We start from the raw sequence: 19,164 nt of genomic DNA on the forward strand, positions 1-19,164 counted from the left end.
AATCAAAGAATAGCACTCCAAAAAATGGGGAAATAATTTACTTAAACGTCGCAGGTCTTTCTACACATTATATTCTGCTAAGAAAAACTGTGGAGACTATTAAACCCTTATTAGTTTTCAATTCTGAAACTCACATCACAGAAAGTGAAGCATTTGAACAATATTATATTCCTGGATATAGATGTTCCTTTTGTTTATCTCATTCAAGACATACAGGAGGTGTGGCGCTGTATATCAGAGATTCTGTTCTTTTTAAACAAATTCTAAGCGAATCAATTGATGGAAATTGGTTTTTGGGTGTCAATATTTTGCGAGGCATGTCTCCAGCTTTATATGGTGTTATATATCATTCACCAAGTTCTAATGAAACTAAATTGATTGAGCAACTAGAAATATGGATGGATAGCTTCATTGATTGGACTAAACAATGTATAATTGTAGGAGATTTTAACATAAATTGGCTGGATCAAGAAAAATCCAGAAATTTAAAAAATTTAATGTGTTCAGTAAATATGCATCAAAAAGTAAACGAGCCAACTCGAATCACCAATCGCTCGAGAACTTTAATTGATCACGTTTATAGTAACATTGATTCAATTGTAGTACAAACTGAACCATCTTTAAAAATCTCCGATCATGAAACAATTAGCATAAAAATAATGAAAATAAAAAAAATATGGACAAAAAGTTAATTATTAGCTGGAAGAACTATTCGCCGCAAGGGATTTGTCAGTTAGTTTCAACAGCACTGGAACAATCAAACTTTGTAGGGATTGAAGAAAGTGCTAGTGGATTACAAAACATAATGGAATTAGCGATTGATAAACTAACCGAAGACACAATGATTAAGTCTACGAAAACAAATAGATGGTATTCGCGTGAACTTACAGGGTTTCACACTTTATCTCAAGAGCGCGGGACCCCTTCCCGAATCTGTCTTAGCCAAAGCCAAGATTGCGGTATGATGCTTGAAAACGTTGATGATAGCTGGAATTCATCGGATGCAATGCTGAATCTGCGGCACATTTCTCGAAACACACTGGTCCGCGCCGAGGACATGAGGTCGAATATTTTTTTACACGGATAACCTTTGTGTACATCAGTCTATTAGAAACACTCAATTATCCTTTTCGTTTTTTTACCAAAAAAGACAATTTAATAAAATGACTGAATGCATATTTGTTTAATTAAAATATTTACAAGTGTTAAGAAAGTAGTTTGAACTGTTTAAATAATCTTTTCTGGTAAAAACACGAAAACATAATTCACTGTTTTCAGTACACTGTTGTACACAAAGGTTATCCGTGTCAAAAAATATTCGACCGCATGTCCTCGGCGCGGACCAGTGTGTTTCGAGTAATGTGCCGCAGATTCAGCATTGCATCCTTTAAATTCAGGTATCATCAACGATTTCAAGCATCATACCGCAATCTTGGCTTTGGCTAAGACAGATTCGGGAAGGGGTCCCGCGGTCTTGAGATAAAGTGTGAAACCCTGTAAATCACTAAAACAAAAACAAGATAGGTTGTACAAAAAATTCATTACTACTAATTGTGAAATATGGTGGCATCGTTATACATGTATAAGAAATGAATATGTCAAAAAACTAAATAAAACTCGTCAGAAATATAATTATGAGGAAATCAACAAAAACAAGGGAAATAGTAAACAGTTGTGGAAATTCTTAAAATCTTTGATAGAGCCTGAGAAAAAATCCACATCAGTAGTAAAGTTTGACGGTCTAATTGAAATAAATGAGTCTGCTATAGCAACAAAATTTAACGAATATTTCATTACCAGCATAAAATCAATTAATGATAACATGCAAATGGTTCCTAAGCCAAATCAACTAATACATACTGAAGATCCGAGACATTTGTTCAACTTCAAAACAATATCCCTGAATGATTTAAAAACAATTTGTTTCAATCTAAAAAATACAGCGGCTATAGGGAAAATAAATTCAAGAGTGATTAAGGATAGTTTTGATATCATTGGAGGACAGCTTTTATCAATAATTAACGAATCTTTGGTAACTGGTATATTTCCAAAAGTGTGGAAGATATCCAAAATAATTCCTATTCCAAAAGTTCCTGGTACTATTAAGGCAGAAGAATTTCGGCAGGTTAATATCTTGCATATATTTGAAAAAATATTAGAATTGGTGGTAAAAGAGCAGCTAATGAATCATCTTTCCACTCATGGCTTATTGATACCAGAACAATCTGGATACAGAGAAGGACATTCCTGTGAAACTGCACTTAATCTTGTATTGTCTAAATGGAAAGGTTTTATAGAACAAAAATATGAGGTGCTTGCAGTGTTTTTGGATCTCAAACGTGCGTTTGAAACTATAGCGAGACCTTTATTATTGGACACCCTGCAATCTTTTGGTATTCAAGGAGTTCCTCTAAAATGGTTTACAGATTATCTCGATGGAAGAACGCAAATTACCTCTTTTTTAAATAGTTCTTCAGATCCACTAGAAAACACCCTGGGAGTTCCACAAGGAAGTGTTTTAGGGCCAATCTTGTTTATCATGTATATTAACGACATAAAGAAAATATTGCATTATTGTGAAGTAAATCTGTTTGCCGATGATACAGTATTATTCATCGCAAAACCTAATTTAAAACAAGCAGAGACTCTATTAAATCTAGAACTTAATGTTTTAGATGGCTGGCTAAAATATAAAAAACTGACTCTAAACATTAATAAAACCAAATACATGATCATATCAAACAAAAATAATCAAGAATAGCTGTGTATTTCAATAAATCATAAACAAATAGACAATACTTCTGAACTAAAATATTTAGGGATTATAATTGACAATAAATTAACGTTTGGGCTCCACATAGATAATGTCATAGCGAAAGTAGCAAAAAAAAGTGGTGTCATTAGCAGGCTTAGCAAAGATTTAAACTTTTTTGGTAAACTGCAACTTTACACATCGCTTATTTCACCACATTTCGATTTTTGTGCTTCTATTCTTTTTCTTGGCAATAAACAACAACACAGATACAAAGATTACAACGTATCCAAAACAAAATTATGAGGGTGATTTTGGGTCTTGGTTCAAGAACTTCTTCTAACGTTATGCTTGACATCCTGCAATGGATGTCAGTAAAACAAAGAATAATATATCAAACAATGATTTTCATACATAAAATATTGAATGGAATGTTACCAAGATATCTCGGGGAACAAATAGTTCTAGGAACGGATGTCCATTGTTACCCTACTCGTAGATCAAATGAACCGAGAACACCAAGCTACCTTTCATTAAGAGCTCAGAACTCCTTATACTATAAGGGAATTCGAATGTATAATTCGATGCCAAGAAAAGTTGTTAACGCCACAAGTCTGGGAAATTGAAAAAAGGAATGTGCACTGTATGTGAAGCAGGTTATTTAGTAATGTGGTCGTGAAGTGTTTTAGTATAGTAGTATAGTGTAATGTAGAATGTATACTTCTAGAAGTGCTTGCTTGTTTGTATTGTGTAATAGTATTTAATCATAACCGCATTTATCTACTTGATGATGATGGTGTATTTTTTAATTTGTTTTTGTTTAACAGCTATTTTGAAAAAATAAGATAATTTAGATTAAAATTAAAAAAAATAATGTGAGTCTTCAAAGATTCGAGACACGCGCGCGTATAGTGGACTTTGGGGTTTAGACCCACTGGTTGTAAGATGATAGGACTTAGCGGCACCTTATCGGATTCATTAGTGGGTCGAAAACATTCAATCATCCACTCGAGTGTTATGTAGAAATATTATTTTCATTTTTATACCTAAATATCTTTAAGATAATTTCGTCCTTCTCGAACCTTTGAAGGGGAAAGTGGAGGGACCATCATCATCATCATTTATTATATTGCTATCCTTTTCTTGCAATGTGTTTCGACAAGTTTCATCTAATCATGACCTATATAGTCTTCTAACATTCTGAGCAAAAATCTATATGAATGGTCGTGTGGTCAGATACGTGGGTATCAACACCAACGACTATTACTGTAGTAGCGTGTCCGCTGCTGTCGGACGTCGTACATGAATAATCCTGTCAGTCGTGTCTTCGTGCGTCTCGTCTGTGTGTGTGTCTCGGGGTTCGACAACCCAATTAACAATTCCATAAGGTCAATGTAACGCCAAAGGTGTATATATAAAGTAATATGCTACAATCCCCCCCTTTTTATAAATATTTATTTGTGTATAATCATAATGTGGAAATTTGTAGAGAGTAGCTGTGTAAAGGTTGCTGGTTGGAACAAGACTATATTTCTAGAATCTTACATTAATAATCATAGCCTACTATTTTACTCAAGGCTTGCTCTTCAACACTCCTCCTCAAGCCTCAGAGATACCCATTAACTCGCGACTAATCTCGAATTTAGTCCGTTGCAATGGTTTAGTAAGTCCATCTGCAATCTGGTCCTCCGTGCTAACATATTCTAGAGTGACAATCCCACGGCTGAGAGCATCTTTGATGAAATGGTGACGAATATCAATGTGTTTCGTTCGTGGATGATACCCACCATTCTTCGCGATCGCAATGCAGCTTTGATTGTCACAACGAATTTCAATCACTTCATCCGCATTCGCCAGTTTCGCAGAAAGTCCGCGCCACCATGAGGCTTCCTGTACCGCCGCCGATACAGACATGTATTCAGCCTCACACGTAGATAAGGCTACCGTCGGTTGCTTCTTGCACATCCATGAAATTGCTCCTCCTTGCGCCATAAAGATGTTGCCAGTGGTGGATTTTCGTTCATCTGGATCAGATCCCCAATCAGCATCACAGTAACCGATAATTTTCGAATCTACATTTTTTTGTAAACCAATTTAAAATTAGAAGTCCCTCGAAGATAGCGCATAACATGCTTCACTCCGTTCCAGTGTTTTTGTCCTGGATTTTTGTTGAATCGACTCAGCATGTTCACCGCGTACAGAATGTCTGGTCGAGTACTTTGTGCCAAATACATCAAACACCCAACGGCTTCTTGATACGGCACATCTTTCATCGCAGCAGTTTCATTGTTACTCTTCGGACTTTCTTCCTTGGTCAGCTTCTCACTGTTGTTCATTGGAACTGCCACTGGTTTACATTTATCCATATTGAACCTCTTTAAAATAGATTCTATGTAGATTTCTTGATCCAACTTGATGGTTTCTTTTGTCCGTTGAATCCTTATACCTAGGCAGTGCTGTGCTGCTCCTAAATCCTTCATACGGAAACAACTACAAAGATGTTTCTTCAGCTGCTTTTTCCATGCCACATCGTTGCTAAAAATCATCATGTCGTCAACGTATATAGCAACGATAATGATCTTACCTCCTTCGCTACCTACATACACGCAAGGATCGTACTGAGTTGGTATCAGGCCGAACCGTTGTAATGCTGCATCCAGTTTGTTGTTCCAAACTCGGCTCGCCTGCTTCAAACCATAAATAGCTTTGTTAAGTTTACATACCAACGTTTTCCGCTGTCCATCAACGAAGCAAGGTGGTTGCTCCATGTAAATATCTTCATCAAGATCTCCTTGCAGAAATGCTGTTACTGCATCCATTTGATCTATCATCAGATCATGCTTGATAGCCAGGGCAAAAAGGTATCGCAGCGAACAATACCGTACCACGGGAGCGTACGTTTCATCATAATCTTCCCCCTTTCGCTGTGAGAATCCTTTGACGACCAAACGAGCCTTGTATCGAGTTAAATTTCCAGATGAATCGCATTTAGTCCGATACACCCATTTGCATTTTATGGCTTGTCTTCCTTTCGGGAGCGAAGTTAGCGTCCAGGTTTTGTTCTCCATCAGAGCGTTATACTCCTCCTGCATGGCAGTCCCCCATTCTTTGCTATCATCCCTAGCGAGTGCTTCTTGGTGTGAAACAGGATCAGCATATGTTCCACTGTACATACCAGACGCAACTGCTACAAAGCCATCGACATCGCTTCCGGAAAACCCAAGAAAATCACTCGAATCGTCTTCAGATTGTACCATCGTTTCTGTACTAGTGTTGTTTTCGTCATCTGTCGTACTTTCATCGAGTTCACCATCCGTTTCTGCATCATTTTCTTCCAACGTGCTGTCTGATCCAGCATCGGGTGCAAAATTGGGAACCGGGATTTGCACAGGTTGGATTGAAGTTGTTTCCTCGATGTCCAGTCTAACGAATGTTCTTCTTGGCTCTTGCATTGCTGTAACTGTCACGTTCGATGAACAACCTTCATCTAAAAAAATTACTTCGCGGCTAATGATCGTTTGCTTCTTTTTATGGTCGTACAGACGATATCCTTTCGTTTCTTCATCAAAGCCAGTCAGAACGCACTCATGAGATTTCGGATCCCATTTACGTCGCTTCTCCTTCGGAATCATTACCATCGCTTTCGTTCCAAACACACGCAGATGTGAAAGATCAGGTTTTCTTCCATTCCACGCTTCTTCAGGAGTTAAATTGTGTCCACGTGTAGGAGAACGATTAATAAGATAAACTGCTGTTGAAACCGCCTCCGCCCAAAAACCTTTGGTCATGTTTCCTTCGAACAGTAAACACCGCGCCATTTCCACAATAGTTCTGTTGGCACGTTCCGCCAGTCCATTTTGCTGTGGTGTGTATCCGTTCGAAGTTTCATGGCGGATGCCCTCTTTCTGCAAGAACGATGTTAGGGATTTGTTCATATATTCCTTACCGTTATCTGTACGTAGTGTTTTAAGCTTCCTTCCGCTTTGACGCTCCGCCATCGCGTGGAATCTCTTGAAGGCTTCGAAAACTTCTACTTCAGATTTCGTCTTAAGGAAATAAACGAATATACGCCTCGTCTTGTCATCGATGAACGTGATGTAATATCGATGTCCACCAAGCGAGTGCGTTTCCATCGGTCCATTAATGTCCGAATGAACCAAATCCAAGACATTTTCAGCTCGAGAACCTTTCTTCGGAAACGGTAACTTCGAATGTTTGCCTAACGGGCAAACTCTGCAATCCGCACCGTCCATATTTTTCAATGTGATGCCAGTTGCCAAACCACCAGCAAGTTTCTTGAGATTCACAGCACCCAGATGCCCCATCCGTTTATGCCACAATTCGAAACTTTCTGCTGTGTTACACGACAGAGCCTCCTGCATGTTGTTCGCTACCTGTTCCACCTTGAACTGATTATTGTTGTGAATACCAGTAAGCACCAACTTGCCGCTAGGGTTATATACTTTGCAACCTTTGGTGTTGAATTGAACAGTATATCCCTTTTCTACCATCCTGCTAACCGAAAGTAAATTCGATGTTAAACCTGGAATCAGCTTTACATCGCTGATCGTTACAATCTCTTCCATGCATTTCGGTTGTATTATAGCAGTTCCACGAGCGATAATGTCCAGAGTTCCTCCGTTAGCAGCAACTACTTTACCTGTTGCGTTTTGCAGGTTGCTCAATAAATCCTTGTTGCTAGTCATGTGCGCATACGCTGCCGAATCCAAAATCCACTCGTTAGCTTCACTGTTTCCAAATGTCGATAGCACCGTACACAACGTTGTTCCTCCTTTTCGATCATCCTTGCAGAATTTCGCAATATGACCATACCGGCCACATTTCCTACATTGCGGACCTTTCGACGAAGAAGGCTTCTGTTTTGGCTTGAAAACTTCACGACGTTTGTTAGTGGCTAACGCTTGAACATTTTCGTTACGTAGCAACGGCCTCTCTTGAAGAAGTTTTGTCTTCACATAGTCGCCTGTGATTGCAACACCAGAATTCTCCATAGCCAAAATCATCGGTCGATACTCTTCCGGTAAACCAGCCAAAAGAATCATTCCTACCCACAAGTCGGGCAATTTGAAACCAATGGCATTTAGTTGGTTTGCCGTGGATATTACTTGATTCACGTATGAATTCATTGAGCCACATGTATCCAAATCAGACTTAATCAGCTTGTGAAGCAAGCCGATTTGCCTAGAAAGCCCTTTATCCTCAAACGCCATTTCCAATTTGTCCCAAGCAGATCGAACCGATTCCGCGTCTTCAATATGGACATAAATTGTTGGGTCGAGTAAAAGGATGAGCTTCAATCTGGCTTGCAAATCCTTTTTTCGTCCACCGTTTCGAAAGTTCCATCCTCTTTTTTCACAGGTTTTACTACTTCCCAAAGTCCTTCGAGTTGTAGAAACGTTTTAGCAGCAAACTTCCAGGATGTCCAATTTTCCCGACCGAGCAGACGTTCAATGGAGGGAATACTTGTCGAACCGACGAAACTTGACGAGGAATTGCTTGAGCTAGGAAGCGCCATTTTCACTAAACTTTCTAGATTCAAGTCATCGATATTCTGGATCTTTAATCAATTTTCGAGTCTGGGCCCATAACCTGTAGAGAGTAGCTGTGTAAAGGTTGCTGGTTGGAACAAGACTATATTTCTAGAATCTTACATTAATAATCATAGCCTACTATTTTACTCAAGGCTTGCTCTTCAACAAAATTCCATATTGTCCTTTATATGTCCTTTAGGTGTAACATTTATAACAGTAAATGTATCATAGTGAAAAAGCTAATATGATATGTAGTCACGATGTCTTACTGGAGGTTGGACCACCCGTTTGGATGAACCAGGCTCTGATAGCGTCTTAGGCGAATTGCTACTCGAACCAAGAATGTTATCTGCATATGAATCTGTCCGCAATAATCCGCTTGAAGAAGCTTCATTTATCTTTTTGAGATGTGCGGAGCTTCTCCTGTATTCTTTCCCTGTTACCTTTGATTTAATAATTGTGTCTGTACCTATCTTATGACGGACGATTAATTCTTCGTTACTGAACTCCGTATCTAGTTTGGTCGTTTTCCGTATTCTCTTAGCCAACACTTCGTCCCCTTCTTCAATCGAGCTTTCTTGCGCACCCCGTCGCTTATCAGCATATTGTTTCCCTTTCTCTTTTATCAACGTGTCTCTATCTCTTACTTCCGGGTCCTCCTGAAAAGATGACAATAACGGTAATTTGCCCTTGATCCGTCGACCAAACATGATTTCTCCCGGAGATTTTCCCGTAGTCGGATGCTTGGTTGAATGGTATGTTAGTAGGTACTGATATAGTTCCCGACGCCAGTCTCGTCCAAGTTCTTGGGATATACGCAACCGTTTTAGAATTGATCGATTTTGACGTTCGACCTCTCCGTTCGATTGAGGCCAATGACAACTTTCATAACCCGAAGGTGTTTTGTGAGGCGAATGGTATTAAACTCATGAATACCATTCCTGCATTCATTCTTGAATTTCTACGTTTTGTCTACTTTCTGTTTCTATATCACGCCAGTTCAACGCTGAAGAGTTTGCCGCATGAGTAGCCACTTCTCTTACGAATATTTCTTCTGATGGATCGAATGGTATCGCATTTTGTACTGGAAGCCGATATAATGCATCAACTACATTATCTTTCCCTGACATAAACACGATCCTATAGTCGAATGCTTGTAAACGCAATACCCATCTTTCTATGCGCGCACACGGTTTTGATTTTTTCGAGAAGAGATAGTTTAATGCCTTACAATCCGTGAATATGTCAAATTCTTTTCCTAGTAAATAATATTGGAAACGTTCAACGCCCCAAACAATACCTAGTGCTTCCTTTTCAGTCTGGCAGTAACGATGTTCTGTGTCCGTTAATGCTTTGGAAGCGAAGCTGATAACACGATGTTTGTCACTATTATCGAACTGAATAAGGATAGCGCCCAATCCATGCGGACTAGCGTCGGTCATTATGGCAGTTCGGTCCTCGACTTTATAAAATCCCAAGTTATCAATATTCCCCATTGCTTTCTTTATGGCATTGAATGCTTTTGCGTGTCCTTCTGTCCATCCAAATCTTGTGTCCTTATGTAGCAATCGCCGTAAGGGTTCATCGAGGGTGGCTAACATCGGTACGAACTTATTCATGTAATTTGCCAACCCAAGAAAACTACGAACTTCTGTTTCACATCGCGGTTCACGGAACGATAGAATAGTTTCAATTTTGTTTCTTTATGGCATAATTCCCTCTTGATTAAGACTGTGTCCTAAAAATTCTATCTCCGATACTCGCAATTGGCATTTCTCCCAGTTCAATTCTATTCCACGGTTTTTTAATCGACTAAGAACCTGCATATGATAGAAAAGACCCATTTATTCAATAAATTTGTTACATTCAATTCAATTCAAACATTCCATTACCTTATTCAACCGTTCATCATGCTCCTGCAAATTTTGACCTTCAATTAGCACGTCATCGAGATACCAAATTGTTCCTTCGCAACCAGATAGAGTCTCATCCATCGCCTTTTGAAATAACTCTGGAGCAGTCACCAAACCGAACGGCAGCCGCTTGAAACGGTACAACCCTCGTCGGGTTATGAAAGTTGTCACGTCTCGCGAATCCTCGTCTAATTCGATCTGAAGAAATGCTTCCTTAATATCAAGTTTACTCCACAGCTGTCCGCGTCCTAATTTCGCTAAAAAATCGTCCACCGAAGGCATTGGATGATGTTCCCTTAATACCGCTTCATTGACTCTTCTGAGGTCAAGACACAAACGAGGCTCTCCGTTTGACTTTCCCACTACGACCAATGGCGAAACCCATGTCGTCGGGCCTGTCTTTATCTCGATTATATCCCTTTTTAACAATCCATCTAACTTCCGATCTACTGACTCCTCCAAAGGTATCGGGATTCGTCGCATCGGCTGATAGACCGGTATGATCTGTGGATTCATCTTGATTTTTGCTGTTATGCCCTTCATTTTTGGAAACGGATCTACTTGCACTCTGTTTATATCTAGCCCGACTTTCAAAATACCTAGTTGCTTAGCCGTCTTGTCACCCAGTAAGCAACGTTGTCCTTTTTCTACCACAAAAAACTTCGCTTGAATGCGTTGGCCCCCTACAGCAACCTCCGCAACAAAAGTGCCTAATATTGTGAGTGGTTTTTTGCTTCCGTATGCCCTCAAGATCTTCGAACTTCCTTTCGTTGATGAAACTACCGCTATGTTCCGATTTTTTAATTCCTCCCACATTTCACTAGGAATTAAATTGGCATCAGCGCCTGAATCGACCATCATTTCGAGAGAAACTCCACCAAGCATACAAGATATTACGTTTGACTCATTCCCTGAATAGAATGCATAATACACTTTCGAACTATTTGTTTCCTCCTCAGTTTTCGGTGGTTTTGCCTCTGATGATTCGTCAATTGCTCTTATTTGACGTTTAGTCGGACCCTTTTCCATAAACTTTCGGCACATTTGTTCAAAATGACCAAGTTTCTTACAATTTCTACATTCCTTCCCGCGAGCAGGGCAATTGAAAGATGCCGCAAAGTGTCCTACACGTCCGCAATTGAAACAAGCCTTTTCATTACGCCTGTTTTCAACTTGTCTGGATCCCTTGTCTTCCGCTCTGGGATTTCCTTTTCTTCCGCCGTGCTCGATTTTAAACACTTTTTCAGATGATAGTCCAGCTGCCATTTCAGCTATTTGATTATCTATGCTCTCTTGCGCAACTCCCATGTCTTCGATTTCCGAAAACTTCAAATTTTTCTGCAAAATTTTCCGTCGGACTTCATTGGAAGAACATCCTTCAACTACTGCATCTGTTAAGTATATGTCCCGCAGTGTTGAGGCTACTTCTTTACTGTACTTGTCAAATCCACACTGAGATGCCTGTTGTTTTAAACGAATCAAATATTCCGCAAAACGTTCACCTGGTTTTTGTTTCATCATTCGCAGGCTGCGTCTCTCCGTTGTAGCTTGATACTGCGGTCCGAAAAACTCGTCCAGTTTTTCAACTGCCTGGTCATACCAGCGCGGTTCCAACATAACCAAGGACACATGATCATGATCTTTTAAATTTTTAAACACTCGCTGTAGTGCCGGTCCTCCGAGATGTAGTAGTTTTGCTTTTTTCTCCGTTTGGTCCGTTACGTTGTACGCTGCAAAGTAGCATTCCAACGCTTCCTTCCAAATTTTCCATTCTGTTGCGAGTTTAGCAGTTTCAATTTTATCGCACAGGAACATTGGTACTGGTCGCATTTCTTGCATCTACAAGAACAAAAACAAATAAAAAAACACAAAACTAAATAAATCTTGTGTTCATCAACCAGAAACTTAATTACTGGTGTCCAGATCAGTCTTATCATCAACTGTTAAATCAATCTGCAACCACAAATATCTTTCCTCTTCTCGAGTGCTACCAACTCTAATCATTCTATAACCCACATATTTCTAAGATTCTATCCATCGTCTCGTATTTCCAGAGAAAACTTCCCGAACATTCCCGAAATTACCGTAGCATGGAGAAATTTACTATCAATTTCTAACACTGGGAATAGCCATTGATTTTTTTTCAGCTCCTTGCGCCTGTAATAAACATGGAGAATTCTTTTACAATTCTCGCACCTATGCTGGATAAATGCATTCATTTCTGCCAACCTCCTTTTTTTTCATGGAGAATTCTCTTACAATGCACCCATTTTTCTGGAGAAATCCTTTGATTTCCGCCAACCTCCGTTTTCAAACCATGGAGAATTCTCTTACAATTCTCGATCTTGTCCTGGAGAAATCCAATGATTTCCGCCAACCTCCTTTGCACAAACATGGAGAATTCTGAAACAATTCTCGCACTACTTGTGGAGAAATCCATTGATTTCCGCCAACCTCCTTTGAGCAACCCTGGAGAATTCTAATTCAATTCTCGCACATTTCCTGGAAAACTATTAGTTTTTGCCACTTCATGTTGGTAAAAATGACGCTTTACCTAATCATGCTGCTCATTTTAACTTTTCACAATAGAATAATCCATATTATTCCAACCTTTCCACGATGGGTTCGATGACATTTTGTGTGTTAGCGAAAACGACGCTTCACATAACCACACTTTTTTCCCGCTTATTGTTCCAAACTTGTCCGTTACGATTACAGCTTCATTATACACTTTTTCACGTATAAAACTCTTAACTTTATTCACTTTAGGAGAAAATTATATATTCCTCACCTTTTTTCCTTGTTTTCTGCGTTAAATTCCAAAATCCTCGTCGCCAGATTGTAGTAGCGTGTCCGCTGCTGTCGGTCGTCGTACATGAATCATCCTGTCAGTCGTGTCTTCGTGCGTCTCGTCTGTGTGTGTGTCTCGGGGTTCGACAACCCAATTAACAATTCCATAAGGTCAATGTAACGCCAAAGGTGTAACAATTACTCAAATCTCACTTGCTTCAGTGCTGGTGGTTTCCGTTGGAGTTAAGTATTTAAACAATCGTATCGCCGTTCTAGTTCTAGCGATGCATAACTTCAATGCAAAACCATACAACAGTACAGAGGAAATGAGAAAGCTCTCCTCCAAGCGAGGAAGCTCAACTGGTTGGTTATCCCACAAACAGATGGCGCCACCAGCTTTTTTGCTATTTTTAGAATGCATGAGTCGTTTGCCGTCTGCTAAACGAAGTCTTTCTATATTCCGTTTAGGTAGAGTGCTTAAGTCGTTTAGAAGCCGTTTAGTGGTCGTTTAGTGGATTTGTGGCACTTGGGTACAGACTAGAGATCTTCGGCGACCGCCTAGTCCGCCTACCGTTAGGTCCTCCGCTGGTTCATGACGGTGTTTTTTTTTATCGTGGAGGTGCATCCTTCCCCCGAGTTGAGCCCAGGTTGCGTGTTTTCTCCACCCCCATTGGTGCAGAGGCGGGCGATTCTATAACGTATCACTAAGCCAACCAAGTAGTGATCGAAATAGATATTGGCTCCTCGCTATGTTCTGACATTTAACAGGTTCGACTGTTGTCGGCGGCTTATTGACACGTGGTCGATCTGGTTAAAAGATTCTCCATCCAGGTGCGCCCACGTAATTTTGTGGATGTCCTTCCGCGAAAATTTGGTACTTCTTACAACCAGGTTGTTCGCTGCGGCGAACTGGACCAATCGACTACAATTATCGTTTCTGTGCTCAAGCAGACTGTGACAGCCAGTGTATTGGCGGTACATTGGCTCCCTATCGACTTTTGCGTTGAAGTCCCCCAGGACGATTATGAAGTCATGCCTGGGGCACGCATGCGGAGGGTGCATAGCCTATCGTTTATAGCCTTGAAATCCGGGGACCTACGGCGAAACCCGTTCCGAGCACACGGTGGCGGTCGTGGCAGCTGTAGTAGATGTCGTAGCATTGCTTACCACGCTGGGTGTGAACACCGTTCCCTAGCCACCGAATCTCTTGTAGAGCTACGAGGTCCATGCTCAGTGTAGCTAGGGCATCATCAATTTGTTTCAAGGCTCTGCCGTACGATGAGTGTGTACGTTCCATGAGCCCATTTTGATCGTTGTCCTGGGGCATTGCGTAGGGTCGGTATCGTTAGGTTCCTTAACTTCCTGTTGCTTGGCGTAGTCTCAATATCCATGAGACTGGGTGACTGGCCCTGCGCTCACGTGACCGTTTTATTTAACGTCGGGTTAACCCCCCCATCCCCCCCCCCCGACGTTCAGGTACCCGATTTCCCGGGATACCCACCCGCCTCCTGGTTCGCCAAATGCCATCATCCGCACAAGGGGTTGGATCTAGCCCGTTTACCCAAGCTAGGATATATGGAGGCACATGTTACCACTCTGCACGACGAGGACGTGTCGGAATAGGAGTTGGATAGAAGAGCCTGTATTATCCTTTGGAGGGCTTCGGATCCCATCCCATTGCAGAGCATGTAACCCAATGTTCCTATATAACCTTCATAATAACATTAACAGATAAACTGTACAATCATTCCCATGTTAGAGCCGTGTCTGTGTTGCGTCGACCTTCCGATAAAATCGCATCCGATGGAGCACAGAAACGGCCCTATGACGAGAACCACGTAAGTCACGAACAGACTGTTATCAATATTAAGATGTCAAAATTAATTTAGCTTGTTACTTACAATAGTTATTCTATAAATCAATATTAATGTATTGAATGAATTACCAAACATGTTTTATTTTTGCAGTTCATGCGCACTTAATTATCCGGCAATGATGTTTTCTACATTTTTGACGTTTGAATGTAATCCATAAAATAATCATGGAACAACCCTTTGGAACCTTCCCTTGATTTTCCAATTACAGTACCATCCTTCATGCGAAGTGAAAGTTTGCTCAGAGTTTTTCTTTTGAGTATTTTACTCCCTACTAATCTTTGATAATTTTTACCATATTTGACCTGTGATGGTGGTGCAATCTCCGGGTTGAATACCATTTCCGTGCAATCGTAGTTAGTGTAGTATTCGTCCGGCGTTCTGCAAAAAAGCAAATTGAATAATTAATATCCTTGTGATAAACAATTCGAATGAAATTTGCTACATGCATTCCTTCATTACTTACAAAGTTCGCCCGGAATTGATGGGAACGCTGTCAGAACCTTTTAGGACATTCATTACCATTTTGCGAATTAAGGGGTGGTAGTGCCGTACCAAGCAGCTACTTTCAAAAAGTGCAGTACAATTAGCATTAGCGAATTCCGGTTCATCATTAAAAGGATCGAATTTCCCCGAACCTACGACCGCTTCAGAGTCAAGCAGGATGTCCAGTTGTTGATTCATGTGCATACAGCTTCTAATTAAAGATATAAGACCTAGGCATCCATTGGGGAGCACCTGTAGGCATAGCGTTGCAAGCCGTTTCACAAAGCTCACGTAGCGGTGATATGTTACGTTTCGACGACGTTTGAATAAAATGACATCCAATGTTTTGATAATGGTCTGCATATCATCGTGGTTTTTTCCTGTAAATATTCATTTATTGGGATCGGTCTAATTAATATTAAGAAAATCTGATTTTTTTTAGTTGTTGCTTACCTGCATTTACGTACAGTAAATTTTTGTAAAAATGCGAGTAAAATCTTGCCGGATCAATGTTTAGAACTTCTCCTTGTCCACTAAGTATGATGAACACCGTTTGAATGCAGTGCAATTGCTCCCTATATCCCAATTCTACGTTTTCCAACAGATTGTTCAATAACTCAACTAGGTCAGCAAAAAAATCGATGTTAATAGTGTGCGCAAATTTCGATAGTCCTTCCAATGTTGCGCTCAGCACTTTAGAATCGGGGTAACATTTAAGAATTTTGAAATAAATCATGAACGTTAACTTCGAAATTTCTGTCAATTTTCGACGCACAATTTGCTTGCTCTCCTCTGCTTTTGTTTCAAAAATATCCTTTTCAAGTTCTTGCAACTTTTTCTTGCGTTTACGTTCCTTCCGAGACATGTTGATTACGTACGATTTTTGCTTTTCAAGTTTTTGCTTTTTTACTTCCAGCAACTTGTCATCGTTCATATTTATTCGATGAATTTGAAGGTTTTTCAAGCAGGATATCATTTCAGGAAACACGTTTCGTTGTTTTTTCTTTATTAGCATGTTGATATGGCGAACAGTCTGAAATAAAAAAAGAAACATGATGAAGCACGACGAACTGTTCACCTTTTTTAAAACTTACATGTTGAGTCAAATCTAATCGAGTATCCGTTTTAAACAAAACACTGAAGCAAGTGTGTACCATTTTACGTATAGTCTCTTTAGTGTTATTCAACATCAACACTAGTACTTGTACAAGATTGGGACTGTAATTGAAATATGGATGTGCTAACACTAGGTCGCACATACATTGCACAGCCATTTCTAATAGTTGCCGTGTTTCTACGGACTGTTTTTCCGAACGAAGAAGCTTCTTAGTGTATTTACTCGTGATACCTTCGATGTGTTTCAATAATTGCTTATAGTAAGTTAAGAGCTTGTTCTCAAAATTAACGCGTGCAAGCGTATCTTTTTTCACTGCAAAGTAATAAGGAAAAAATACATATAACATACTCCTTTGACTTTTTTTTCTTTCCAAGTCGTTGGATAAAATTTGACTTACACTTTTGATGTTCTTTGTCAACAATGCCAATCCGATATTCTGGAACAATATCTCTAAATACTTCTACGAGGGATATCATTGCCGTTTTTCTAACAGGTAGAAAATTGATGGAACCATCTCGATTTACTTCGTTTAATAGATCTAAGAGCACACCAATGTTCTCAATTCTTGCTTCCGGATTTTCAAGTATTGCCGCACAAGTCGTTCCGATGAAAAATTGTTTTTCTCTTATTTCCTCATCACGTTTAAGCAAAATTTCGGCCAATGAAACTACTTGCTGTTCATTCGGCTTATCGTCAAATATATCTTCTGCAGACTGTTTGTTATCAAGATCAGAAGAGCATACGCTAGCATCATCCTTTATCTGCTTAGGAGCAGTTCGGTTTATCAGCCCTTTGCCTTTGACTTTTATTGGCAATAATCGGTTAACGTGTTCTTGGTGGCTAATTTCACTGAGTACTGTTTTACGATACGCTTCTTCCATGCCTTCGGTCATATCTGCTGACAATTGCAAGATAGTTTTATTGGAGCGAGCTTTATGCTTGGGGTTACCATCTATGACCGGCTTGCTCATTTTTCTTTTGCGCACGTTTGCATATTTCCCTCCTAAAAGTTAATAAAAATACAAATAAACATTTGATATGCAATATGTATTCACATTGCTTTTACTTTTAGACATAATTTTAGTTTGGTTTCTTGACATTGCCGCCTGAGCACAAAAATATTATTTAACAACTGGAAGAGAAAACCGGTAAGCGTTTGTTTACCACATAAGTTTTTACCACATGGTGAAACGCGGAACATGTATCTTTGACGTTTCAAAACATGCTTCTGTCAAGGTGTATGTATACAGATGGTTGATATGTAGCCGCGGCGCCAAGATAGATTAAAAATATCAGGTGCTGAAAAAGGTGGAGCTTTGCATCATTTTAAAACTGTTACCGTAGCAATAGACGATGCGCAATCTCAGATTGCGCATATATTTATCTGTCAAACGGATCGGTTTGATATATTTATCTGTCAAAAAATATTTATATATCTCGGACATATAATCTTGAAAATGTATGCGCAATCTTGGCGCAATCTGAAATTGTATGGAAATGACGTTTATAGCTCAGGGTTGGCTACGCAAAATGACATATGTTTTGATAAAACGAATATATGCGCAATCTGAGATTGCGCATCGTGTATTAGGCCCGTGTCAATGCTCCATCGGATGCGATTTTATCGGAAGGCCTGTCAAAATTTTATATGGAATTTGACAGTTAACGTCGGACGTGCGATTACGTCGTCCGACGTTATCTGTCAAATCCCATATACAAATTTGACAGGTTGTCCAATAAAATCGCATGCGAAAAAGCGTTGCCACCGACCTTAATACGGTAAGAAGACACCTTCTCTATATTCCATCTTGGTTTTTTGCCAAAGTTTAGGCGGCGCTCTGGGACCAATCGAATGAGACAAACAAACACGACTCTGTTCGATAGGTGTTCTGTCAGCTGTTCGATGTCTTATAGACCTGTCATGATGCACTGCAATACGCCTTTCTTTTCGTCTCGAAAATAAAGCATTTTCATAGTTTAAATGAATATCCACCTACAGGGGGAAGATTAAACTCATAATTTACTAGTTATTCACATCTATAATAACATAGAAATCATTCAAATTTAATATTGAAAAATATAAACAAACGTCCATGCCAAAACACATACAGTGCATACACATGGATTATGTACACACAATAGTTTAAAACGTTTCAATCCTTTACCGCGAGGCCACATGAGGTGAATTATACAGCGAAATGAACTATTTGACAGGCGAAATATCTGACGGATAAAGCATCACAGCAACCAGCTGATGTGCAATGTAAACAAATAACATGCACAATATCGTAATTAAAACCATTAAATATCTTCAATATCGAGTACTTCGTCAATTTTCAGTAAACAGTTCATAATTTCTTCCAATTAGGGAATGTTTTGCTTGAGAAGATATTATTTTTAATAGAATTTCGAAAGCGGATGTTGCGTCTCCCCCAACCCTTTAGCTGTACCTGTCAGATATTTCACCTGTCAAATAGTTCATTTCGCTGTATATTTCACCTCATGTAGCCGCGCGGTTATATTTGATGTTATAATTGATTGTGAAGCATTGCAAATATTATTGATAGCTATTTTAAATATTTTTCATGCAATTTTAAGAAGAAAATGAGACAAACTACGTAAATAAATTTAAAAATGTCCCGATTTGAATTCTATCTACTGTAGCTGTGAAGCGTTTGAC

The 19,164-nt window shown here is 39.5% G+C and overlaps 2 protein-coding genes across 2 annotated transcripts; both read right to left on the reverse strand.

The window, feature by feature from the left end:
- Positions 1 to 8,094: 8,094 nt before the first annotated feature.
- Positions 8,095 to 13,200, reverse strand: LOC120904312 (uncharacterized protein K02A2.6-like). Its single transcript, XM_040314223.1, has 2 exons — positions 13,009 to 13,200; positions 8,095 to 12,056 (listed from the first exon to the last, which is right to left on the reverse strand). Exon 2 carries the CDS (start codon positions 12,054 to 12,056, stop codon positions 10,176 to 10,178), a length of 1,881 nt encoding a protein of 626 aa, XP_040170157.1. The 5' UTR covers positions 13,009 to 13,200; the 3' UTR covers positions 8,095 to 10,175.
- A 1,731-nt stretch (positions 13,201 to 14,931) lies between these two features.
- On the reverse strand, positions 14,932 to 17,703 carry LOC120903380 (nucleolar complex protein 3 homolog). Its single transcript, XM_040312790.1, has 6 exons — positions 17,551 to 17,703; positions 16,882 to 17,487; positions 16,462 to 16,796; positions 15,821 to 16,400; positions 15,348 to 15,747; positions 14,932 to 15,262 (listed from the first exon to the last, which is right to left on the reverse strand). Exons 1-6 carry the CDS (start codon positions 17,582 to 17,584, stop codon positions 15,010 to 15,012), a joined length of 2,208 nt encoding a protein of 735 aa, XP_040168724.1. The 5' UTR covers positions 17,585 to 17,703; the 3' UTR covers positions 14,932 to 15,009.
- Between the last annotated feature and the right edge of the window lie 1,461 nt (positions 17,704 to 19,164).

This window comes from Anopheles arabiensis, chromosome 3, assembly GCF_016920715.1.
Source record: "Anopheles arabiensis isolate DONGOLA chromosome 3, AaraD3, whole genome shotgun sequence".
Lineage (NCBI taxonomy): Eukaryota > Metazoa > Arthropoda > Insecta > Diptera > Culicidae > Anopheles > Anopheles arabiensis.

Coding starts and splice junctions, on each gene's coding strand:
- LOC120904312 (XM_040314223.1), bottom strand. CDS start 12,056: ATGCAAGAAATGCGACCAGTACCAATGTTCCTGTGCGATAAAATTGAA.
- LOC120903380 (XM_040312790.1), bottom strand. CDS start 17,584: ATGTCAAGAAACCAAACTAAAATTATGTCTAAAA. Junction 17,488..17,550: donor AACTAAAATTATGTCTAAAA/GTAAAAGCAATG, acceptor ATTAACTTTTAG/GAGGGAAATATGCAAACGTG. Junction 16,401..16,461: donor GATTAGATTTGACTCAACAT/GTAAGTTTTAAA, acceptor TTTTTATTTCAG/ACTGTTCGCCATATCAACAT.